The sequence below is a fragment of the Pipra filicauda genome, unplaced genomic scaffold, assembly GCF_003945595.2.
Source record: "Pipra filicauda isolate LSUMZ 115617 unplaced genomic scaffold, ASM394559v2 scaffold508_size1329835_pilon, whole genome shotgun sequence".
In the NCBI taxonomy this organism is placed as follows: Eukaryota; Metazoa; Chordata; class Aves; order Passeriformes; family Pipridae; genus Pipra; species Pipra filicauda.
Window position 1 is genome coordinate 1,257,680 of NW_024104652.1, and position 10,639 is coordinate 1,268,318.

Genomic DNA, 10,639 nt, shown 5'->3' on the forward strand with positions numbered 1-10,639 from the left:
GTACCACCACACGGCAGGTGTGTGGGATGAGGTGCAGGTAGAAGTGGTACCTGGTCAGGTTGAATCATGTCATAGAATCACAGACTGGTTTGGGGTGGAAGGAACCCAAAAGATCATCCAGTTCCAATCCCCCTGCCATGGGCAGGGACACCTTCCACTAGACCAGGTTGCTCCAAGCCCTGTGACACCCCCAGGGACTCAGCCTCAGCCCCCTGCCCTGTTTTATCTCCTGAGGGCTCAGCCCCATCCCCCTGCCCTGTCACCCCCCTAAAGTTTCAGTCCCCCTTACCAGTAACTCCCCACCCCGTGCTTGGACCCAACTCCCTTACCCATGACCACCCCCGGGGCTCAGCCCTGTCCCCTTTTTGGCACTCCCCGCTCCAGAGGGGCTCAGCTCCAACTCCCTCCCTTCCAGTGTCTCATCCCAGAGCCCCTCCCCCGCAACCCCCCCGGCACTCACCTCCGGCCCCTTCCCCTCCCTCTTCCCGGGAGCCGCGGCTGTCCCGGGGGAGCAGCGAATCCCCCCTCCCCTCGGCCGCGCTGCGACGGCCGGGGCGGGCCGGGCGGCGAGAAGGGGCCGTCCTGAGGGCTGTGCCCGGTTGTACCGCACCTCCTTCCCTTCTCCCTCCTCCTCCTTCTCCCTCCTCCTTCCCTCCCTCCGCGAGGGCCGCCCGCCCCGCCGGGACAGTCGCCGCCGGCAGCCGCGGCGCGGTGCGGGACATCCACCCCATCCCGCTGCGGGACATCCAGCCCATCTCGTGGCGGTGCGGGACATCCATTCCATCCCGCGACAGTGCGGGACATCATCCCATCCCGGTGCGGTGCGGGACATCCATCCCACTCGGTCCAGTGCGGAGCGGGACATCCCAACGCGGAACGGGACATCCCATCCCGCTGCGGCGCATCCCGGCGCGGGCCATCCCGATGGAGACGAAGGGCTACCAGTGCCGCAGCAGCCGCTACATCGAGAGCGGGCAGTCGGCGGTGCCCAGCTCGGTGCTGTTCGCCGCCGGGCTTTTGGGGAACGTCCTGGCCTTGCTGCTGCTGGGCCAGCACCGGCGGCGTTCCCGGTCGCCCGGGGGCCGCCCGCCGCGGGTCTCGGCGTTCTACGTGCTGGTGACCGTGCTGGCCGTCACCGACCTGCTGGGCAAGTGCCTGCTCAGCCCCATCGTGCTGGCCGCCTACGCCTACAACCGCAGCCTCAGCGAGCTGGGGCCGGGCGGGCGCGGCGAGGACGAGCCGGGCGTCCTCTGCCAGCTCTTCGCCTTCCTCATGGCCTTCTTCGGGCTGGCCCCCACCCTGCTGCTGCTGGCCATGGCGCTGGAGTGCTGGCTCTCCCTGGGGCACCCCTACTTCTACCGGCGGCACCTCACCCGCCGGCTGGGCGTCACGCTGGGGCCGGCGGCGGCCGGGCTGTGCGCGCTGTTCTGCGCCCTGCCGCTGCTGGGCTTCGGGGTGCCCATGCAGTACTGCCCGGGCACGTGGTGCTTCATCCGCATGGCCGGCGGGGGCCCGCGGGAGCTGGGCTTCCCCGTGCTCTACGCCGGCCTCATGGGGCTGCTGGTGCTGGCCATCGGCGCCTGCAACGTGAGCAGCATGAGGCACCTGTACGGCATGGCCCGGCGGCAGCCCCGCAGAGGGGCCCCCCCCGCCGCCGCCGCCGCCCCCCGCATGGAGGAGCTCGACCACCTCGTCCTGCTCGGGCTCATGACCGTCCTCTTCACCGTCTGCTCCCTGCCGCTCATCGTGAGTAATCCCGGCGGCCCCCTCCTCCTCCTGAAGACACCCCTCCTCGCCCGTCCCAGCCCCTTCCTCTGCCCCTGGGAGCTCGGGTGGTTGATTTACACCACCCCACCCCCCTCCACCCCCGAAATACCTGCCACCCCTTCCCCAGGTTAACTCCCTCGGGAAATAATCCTTCCTCACCGCCACCTCCTCCCAAGGAGGTTGGATTGTTGATTTGGCCCCCTTGGAATAGCCCCTCGCACTGTCCATGGGGGTCAGGCCGTTGCCTAAAACCCCTTACAACAACCTCCCCTCCCGCCCCCCCCAGCATCACTCAGTCCTGGGGGCGGTCAAACTGCTGATTTTTCCCTTTGGAATAAAACCTGGCACCACCCCACGATTCTGGGGTCTCAGGGCAATACTTTGTGCCCCTCTAAATACTCCCACGCTCTGGCCACAGACTTGCCTAAAATCCCTTGGAATAACCCCCCCATCATCACCACCCACTCCTGGGGGGGTCAGGCCGTTGCTTTAGGTCCTTGGAATAAACCCTGGCACCACCACCACCCACACCCAGAGGTGTCGGGGGTTCATTGCCTTAGTCCCCTCTGAATAACCCTGTCTCCAAAGTTTAGATTACTGCTTTAATGCCCTTGGAATAAGCCCTCCTGGCACCACTATCCCATTCTGGGAGGCTGCCCACCCTCAACACCAACAGCATGTCTCCAGTCCTTAATTTATTGCTTTAAACCTAATGGAATACCACCCCCCTCCCCCCGTCACCATCACTGTGCCAGAGGTGTCACGGGGGTCGGGGAATTACTTCTCCTCCTCTCTGAGTGTCCCCTACCCTGACCCAGGGATGTGGCTGTTGCTTTAACAACCATGGAATAACACCCTGTCCTGGGATGGGAGGGGTTAATTCATTGCTTTAATTCTGCTGAAATAACCACAACACCCCCATGGCCCTGTCCTGGGGGTTGATTCATTGCTCAAACTTCCTTGGAATACCCCCCCATCCAACGCAACCCTGCCCTGGGGAGGGTCAGGTCATTCCATTGCCCCCCCTGGAATACCCACTCCCAGCACTCTGTCCCCAGAGTGCTTTAACCCTCCTGGAATAACCCCCCCATCACCACCACTCTGTCCCAGAGGTGTTTGGGGGGGTCAGATAATTGTTTTGATCTCATTAGAGGGTCCCCCGTCCCATCACAGGGATCTATTTGCTGCTTTAACTCCATTGGAACAACACCCACCCCCCCTTCCATCACCACCCCTCTGTTCCTCTGGGGTTGCCCCAGAGGTGTTTAAGTTTTGGGGGGATGTCAGTTCATTGCATTAGTCCCTTCAGTAATCCCCCCCATTCCCAGCCCCCTGTCCCAAAGGTGCTGAGCAGATCCTTTGAACTGCACCAGATTTCATGACCTGGGGGAAATACTCTCTGAAATCCTCCCATTTCTCCCTCAGGAATGCGGCTCCCACTAGTGGGGTGGGGATGGGAGACCCCTCAGCCCTTGTTGCCCCCCTCCAACTGCTGGGACCGGATCCTGCAGCCCCACTTTGGCATCACCCTCTGCAGGCAGAGCCAGTGCCGCAGGGGGGGCTCCCCGAGATCAGGGTGGGGGTTGGGTCTGTAGGTGCTGCCACTGCCCTTGGTGACAACTGCCACCTCCTTTTCCTGTGCACCCAATCACCGCTGGAATCAAAATAGTGGCACATCAGCCGCCAGCATCCCTGGCACGACTGGCTCATACCGGTTTTGTGATCACCTCAGTGAAAGCCCTGTGGTCCCCAAACAAGCAGGGTGAATCCCTGCCAAGATCCGCAAACAAGCAGGGTGAATCCCTGCCAAGTTATCCAAGGGATGCCGAGTCCAGTATCCACGGCAGCGGGGGCAGCACGAGTGGGGTGCCCCAACCAGCACCCACTGCTGCAGCCCGTGGAGGTTGAATGCTTCCTTCATCCATGAAACAATCCCAGACACCAGGGACACCTCTCCAGCTCTAACATCCTGGCCCTGACACGGAATCCCTGTGCCATAACCAGCCGTGATCCAGCCCCAACTCCCGGTTGGATCTGCAACCCACAACACGTACTGGTGTGATGTGTAGGGGTATCGAGGGGTTAAAACCTCTTTTCCTGCCCCTCCCCCCCCCCCGGGATTTTTTTTTTAATCGCTGTAGCAAGATCTTCCCTAATTTTTCCCTGCTTCCTTGATTTCTTTGCCAGATCCGGGCGTACATGGGGGCCTTCGCCGCCGACATCAACGAGAACGCCGATCTCAGCGCCCTGCGGTTCCTCTCCGTGAACTCCATCGTGGATCCCTGGGTCTTCATCATCTTCCGCACCTCCGTGTTCCGCTCGTTCGTCCGCAGGGTTTGCCGGAGGCTCCACTCCCGCAAGTCCAGCCTGAAAGGGTCCGACCCGGGCGGTGACGGCCAGTTCTGTCCCCCGGGCTGGCGCAGGACAGACCCCCCGCAGCTCGGCATCCCCTGAGATGTGGCTCTGGCAGAAGCCGGCGGCTGCTGTTGAGGATAAGGAGCCTTCGGCCCCCCATTCCTGCCCTGGAGCATCCCGAGGCAGTACAGGGCTGTGTCAGGGAGGGACAGCGTCCAGCTCGCGGCGAGGGGCGCTGTGAAGGGTTTCTGTCCCCTCCCCAGGCTGCGTTTCGCCCCGGAGAGGAACCGGGGCGGGGCTCCCGGGTACCTGTGAATTTTCCGAGCAGCAGCGCTTTGTGGAGGATTTGGGGAGCGCCCGGCTCCAGGAAAGCAGGAGGGGTTCGGTGTGTGGCTTCAGGGCAGGGAGGACACACAGGGAGGAGAACTGTGTGTGTGTCCCCATCGAATAAAGTGGTTCAGAGCCCTGTTCCATCGCCTTGTCCTGTGCGTGATCCCCTTCCACGCCAAGGGGGGGTTATCTGGAGCTGGTTTGGGGTGTCCCCAGACTGGGCGAGGGGTGTGAGGGAGCCTTTGGGGGCGTGGAGACTCAGGAAGTTGAGCAGCAGCTCCTGGTGTGACGAGGAGCCAGAGGGCAGGGAGGGTTTCTCTCTGGGATGCCCGTCAGGATCCTTCATATCCCCCGAGCAGGGCTGCGGTTTCTCTGCCCTTATCTTGCTCTTCTCTGGAAGATCGATTCCCCCAAGTGCTGCTGTTATGTTTGTGTTACTCAGATGTACCTGTCCTGCTGTAATTGTTTTAATTCAGTATTTATGATCATCCCAAGCCTTAATAAGAGCAATAATTGAGAGAACACAGAGCCTGGTACGAGCTCTCGGTGCAAGCGTGCAGACGAACGATCATTTTAATGAAAGGTCCATTTCCCCTCAACCACACATATTAACTGGGTTTAATATCTGCCTCAAGTGACCATTTAGGCCAAAAAAATTATGATGACCAGCTGCTTGGTGTCCTTGGAGGAGAGAGGGAGAATATTTCCCTCTGTTTAGTTAAGCCTTGCAAGGTGTAGCCGTGTTCCTGCCCGCTCTCACGTGATATTTACTCTTGGTGTCAAATAGATTCTGCTTTTGAAGGAAGGAACTCTATCTTGGGGCTTTTTGGAGGTGACCTGCTTGGGTTGGCTCTGGCTGTTTGATCAGCCAGGTTTTCCCAGCTGGAGGAAAGGGAAGAGCTTTGTTTGGGGATGTTCTGGGGGGACCTTCAAGCTCCCTGCCTGATGTCTCTCCTCAGGGATTTCTAAGGAGAAAGAAGTGAAGTGAGGGTTGGTTCAGGCACTGGTTTCATGTTACTGGCTTGGTATTGACTTGGAGATGGCTCACGTGGGGCTGCAGAGTCAACAACTCTGAGCCTGCGCCGTGGTTTTCCCTGGACCTGTTCCACCGTGGCCAGATGAGATAATGGTTCTGGAAAACCTTGCTGTCATCCCCCCTAACCTGGGGTCTTCTTCACTGTACAGATCCATGCTCCCCTCAGGATAGATGGACTAGGCATGGCCAGACTGGGAGTGTTCAGCAACACAGAATCACAGAATTGTTAAGGTGGAAAAGACCTCCAAGATCATTGATCCAACAATTAACGTGAGCTGTGGGTGCTCTGTGTGTGCCCAGGCTGAGATAGGGCATCATCTGCCCATGATCCCAGCAAGGATTCACTCCTAGAGAGGCTTCAGGAGAGGTCCCTGTCCCAGAAAAGGTCCCTGCCCCAGGAAAGGTCCCTGCTCCAGGAAAGGTCCCTGCCCCAGGAAAGGTCCCTGCTCCAGGAAAGGTCTCTTCCCCACAATATGTGCATTCAGAGTTCAGGGTAACCATGACCCATGGAAAGCAGTAATTAAATCAACACAAAACAGAGCAGGTTCTTTATTAAGGTGCAAGAATAGACTCCAGCTGAGCCCTAAAATGGTGCAAACACCACGTTCTCTGGCCCATCCATGAGTTTATCATCATGGGAAACAAATCCCGGAGCCACGAGCGCAGTGGGGGTTTGCAGGCCGTCAGGGTGACCCCCCTGTCCCTGCAGCATCCCTGTGTCCCAGCTGGGACCGTGCAAGTCCCAGTGACCTTGACACGCTTATATGGCTTGGGTAGCACTTTCAGTGGGAATTCTGCCCTTCCTGGTGTCCTACCTGCTGCGGGAGCAGACCTGGAGTCTCCAGCCGGCCACTGCTGCCTCCGGGCGAGCCAAGGGCCGGCTGCAGCCAACAGGGTTTGTGCTCGGGGCTGCGCGCCAGGGCGGCCTCCCAGCAGAGAAATCATCGCTCCTCGGCGTTCCTGGGGCCCGGGACTGCCGTACCCCGTCCTCTCCAGAGATGGCAGCACGTCCCCAGCCAGGACTGCGCTCACAGCCGGCCTGAGCACGAGGAGCAAGGAGGCGACGGATGTTCTCCGCCCTGAATCGGTCCCTTGGGCAAGACGATTTTTCGGTGCCCAAACGTATATAGTTCTGGGGCTTCGGGGTTTATGTCAAAGCTTAGATCCCCCTTTCTTCTTGCTGTGCTCGGGGAAAAAATGAAAACAAAAGGAAAATAAAGTGAAAATCAAGTAAAAATTGAAATAAAAAATCCCGGTGATGCGGGATTCAGTTGTAAATGTTGCTAAAAAAGAACCAAAAAAGCCCAGGGGCTCAGGGATCTCCAGTCAAAGAGGTGAGAGCTGCTGTGGAGCCCTCTCTGATCCCATCCTCCTCCCAGGCTCCTTGCACTGCTCAGTCATTCCCCACGGGATCCCTCCGTGCCAGATCGCTCCCAGCCATTCCCGAAGGGATGGACCTGATGCTTAATGGAGGCAATAAAGAAACGCTGCTCAGCTCGAGGACGTGTCTCACACCGACAGAGCTCTTTTTGGAGCCCGTTTTATGTCCCTGCCACCTTCCAGCACTGCCAGCTGCCTTGTCCCTCACTGTCACTGGGGCCACCAGCATCACCTCCCCCCTGCATCCCTCTCCTTTTCTGGACAGGCTGTTTTTTTTTTTCAGCTCACGAAATCCAGGCACAACTTTGCACAAGCTCATTTCCCGACAAATTGTTTGGTTCTTGCAAAGAGCTCATTTTTTATTTTTTTATTTTTTTTATTATTGTCTGCCTGCATTTTTCAGCTATTCTGGAAGCAGGAAGGCACGTGCCTGGGCAGGCAGCAGTGCTGGGGCTGCCAGGCACCCCAGTCAGGGCTGTGAGGCACAACAAGCCCATAAGTGGGTTGAATTATTTTTTAACCCATGGATAGCAAGCCAAGGCACCGAAACCCTGACCTGTTTTGCCAGGGGAGTGAGTGAGGCTGTTGGCATGAGATAAGGGATGGGGATGGGAAGGCTTGGTAAGAAAAATGGTGTCTGGCTTTGCTAAAAACGAGTCAGATGGGTTTTGGTTTAAAAGAGTTGAAATCCAGCCATCCAGTCCATCCTGCCATGCACAGGAGGGCTGGTCCCTTCCAAGTCCACAGTGCCACAGCCGTCCTTTAAAAACCCACCAGGGATGGAGCAGGATCCCAACACCCTCCCAGCCGCAGGTAGCAAATTCCAGAGGCTGAGTGCTCTATATGAAATTCATGAAGCTTTCCTATAAACTCAGAGTGTTTTCTTCAACTGGGCCCACCCTGGAAATCTTCTCTTAGGGAAAACAATGCCAATGACCCTTGGGAGGATGTATGAGGTGCTGGAGCATGTCCAGAGAAGGGAACAAAGATGGGGAAGGGTCTGGAGCACCAGGAGCAGCTGAGGGAGCTGGAGGGGCTCAGCCTGGAGAAAAGGAGGCTCAGGGGGGACCTTTTGGCTCTGCAACTCCCTGACAGGAGGGGGGAGCTGGCAGGATCTGGGCTCTTCTTCTGACTGACCAGTGACAGGACAAGAGGAAACGGCCTCAAATTGCACCAGGGGAGGGTTAGGTTGGATATTATGGAAAATTTCCTTGTGGAAAAGGTTGTCCAGCCCTGGCACAGCTGCCCAGGGCAGTGGTGGAGTCCCCATCCCTGGAGGGATTTAGAAGCCATGTGGATGTGGCACTTGAGGACATGGGTCAGTGGTGGCCTTGGCAGTGCTGGGGAAATGGTTGGGTTGGATGATCTTAGAGGGTTTTTCCAATGTAAACAGTTCTAGGATTCTGTATGGACTTTGTTAGAGGCAAGACACATGAGCTAAACATGGAAGCAAAGGAAGAAAACAAACACTTCCCAAGAAACGGACAAATTGTACCAAGCGGTTTGTTCCTGGTTTTGAGCTCAGAAGGGGGAATAAAAAAACAAAAGCCCAGCAATTTTCCTATTATTGCAAAAAAATCCCATCAGAGACAACTGTCAGTTGAGAAGCCCGAAGCCCCAGATGGGTATTTAAGGCTCCATTAGCTGCCAGGAAAATGAGCTCCAAGACAAGCCAAAACCCCTTCCTGAGCTGTGACACGGAGCACCAGAAAGGAGTGGGAGGCTGGGAAAAACCTCGGAGCAACCCCCCTACGGGATACCTGCTGCTCGGAAAAGGTCTCCAGGCATGCATGGATCAGGACAGGATTCGGCCTCATCTCCTTTTTTAACCTGAATTTGTGGATACCACAGAGGGCTGAGCATGCCAGGGTCCCATCCAGCCCTCGGGAAGCCAACAGGATGTCTGTCTCCCACCATCGGATGTGTCCACATGCTTTGGTGGATCTGCTGGATCAGTTCAACAGGGTTGGGAGGGAGGATAGGAGAGCTCCTGGGAGGTGTGTTTTCCTGGCCTACCTGAGTGCAGGGTTAGTCTGGGATGGCTAAAACACCATCCCCTCCATCTCTCTCACTGCTTTGGCCGTGGGAACAGGGAGGGCTGGAGCTGTGGTGGCCCTGCCACCTGTGAGGTGACAGCTCATCCTCCCCACCGCACTGAAGAAGCCTTTGAGCTGTGTGGGAGAAGAAACCAAATCCAGGACTAGCAGTGGCCCCCTCGGAAATGGAGGTGCTGTCACAAACCACAGCCCTGGAGTTTGCTGCGCACCCCATTTCCTGTACGAAGTTCCTGTTACAAAAGCAAGGTTTTAAAAATAACAGCCAAAACCGCGCTTGTGGCCTCAACCTGCCGTGTCTGTGCTGCAGTCGTGGACGCCGCAGCGTTTCGCTGTGGTTTGGGGGGCCGGGTGTGCTGAATAAATGAAAAATGAAGTCGTTGCAGCTGCTGGAGTAGTCTCAGGGCCAGGGGAGGTAAAAGACTTTCTACACTTGAGGGGTCTGGAAATAACCTGTGAAGCACCAGCTGCTTAAATAAAGGGCAGCTTGAGTGAGGGCTGGTGTCCTGAAGGATCAAAAGAGCATCCAAGATTGCTTGAGCATGTGGATGTCCCATCCCTGGAAGTGTTCAAGGCCAGGTTGAACAGGGCTTGGAGCAGCCTGGTCTAGTGGAAGGTGTCCCTGCCCACGGTGGAACAAGACAGTCTTTAAGGTCATGGTCAGACACCAGCTGCAGGCTGCACTCACATGGGGAGTTCTGATGACATATAAGAGGGGGGGACAACTGGGATGTGGCATGGTGCCAGCCATGGGGCAAGGAGTTCTCCCTGAGCTCCAGGCAGCTCTGGGGCCATGGGAACTTCCCACACAAACTGGTTTCAGCTGGGTGTCCCTGGTAGCCCCACACCAGAACGAGGAAGGTGGCAGTGGGGCTCATAGTGCTTTGGGGTCCTTGGGTCAGCACCGGGGCTGGCTGTGCCTTGGAGGTCCTGGAGCAGCACTGGGACTCCCAGACCAGCCCAGGGCTGGCTGCATGTGGGGCTCCTGGACTGGTACCAGAGCTGGCCATGGCACTGGGCTCCCAGATCAGCACCTTGGTGTTGGGGCTCCCAAAGCCATGTAAGGACTGAGGCTGGACATGAAAGGGGCTCCCTGACCAGCACTGGGACTCCTGGACCAGTACTAGGACTCTCAGACTGGCTGGGGACTGGTCATTCGAGGTGCTCCCGGTCCTCCCGGGATCATGTGCGGGGTTCTTGGATCCCACGCCGGGATTGGCTGTGCCTTGGGGCTCTTGGAGCTGCACCGGGGCTCCGGTACTGGGACTCTTAAACCGGCGTCGGGACTGGGTATGCAAAGGACTCCCGGAGCCGCTCCGGGGCTCCCAGCCCGGCACAGGGGATGGCCCCGCGAGGCGCTCCCGGTCGGGCACTGGAGCTGGGCGTGCTTCGGGACTCCCGGAGCGGTACCGGGGCAATACCAGCGATTCTGGGGCCGCAACGGCACCGCCGGCACGGCCCCGGGACTCTCGGCCCCGCCCCGGGACTGGCCGTGTCCGGGGCTCCCAGACCGGCCCCTGGACTCTCAGTCCGCCGGGGTTTCGTCCGTGCGTGTCTCCCGCCGCCCCTCCCGTCCATCGCTCGGGGCCGGGGCCGGGGCGGTGCCGGGGGCGGCGGGCGGGGCGGGGGGCGGTGGGTGGGGCGGTGCCGTCGGGGCGGGCGGTGCCGGTGCCGGGGGTGGCAGGGCAGTCGGTCGTGCGGCGGCGGCGGCGGAGGG

At 58.7% G+C, this 10,639-nt stretch overlaps 1 protein-coding gene across 1 annotated transcript; it reads left to right on the forward strand.

The window, feature by feature from the left end:
• Positions 1-763: 763 nt before the first annotated feature.
• PTGDR (prostaglandin D2 receptor) lies at positions 764-4,557 on the forward strand. The gene is made up of 2 exons (XM_027744463.2): positions 764-1,746; positions 3,955-4,557. Exons 1-2 carry the CDS (start codon positions 925-927, stop codon positions 4,219-4,221), a joined length of 1,089 nt encoding a protein of 362 aa, XP_027600264.1. The 5' UTR covers positions 764-924; the 3' UTR covers positions 4,222-4,557.
• Positions 4,558-10,639: the final 6,082 nt, after the last annotated feature.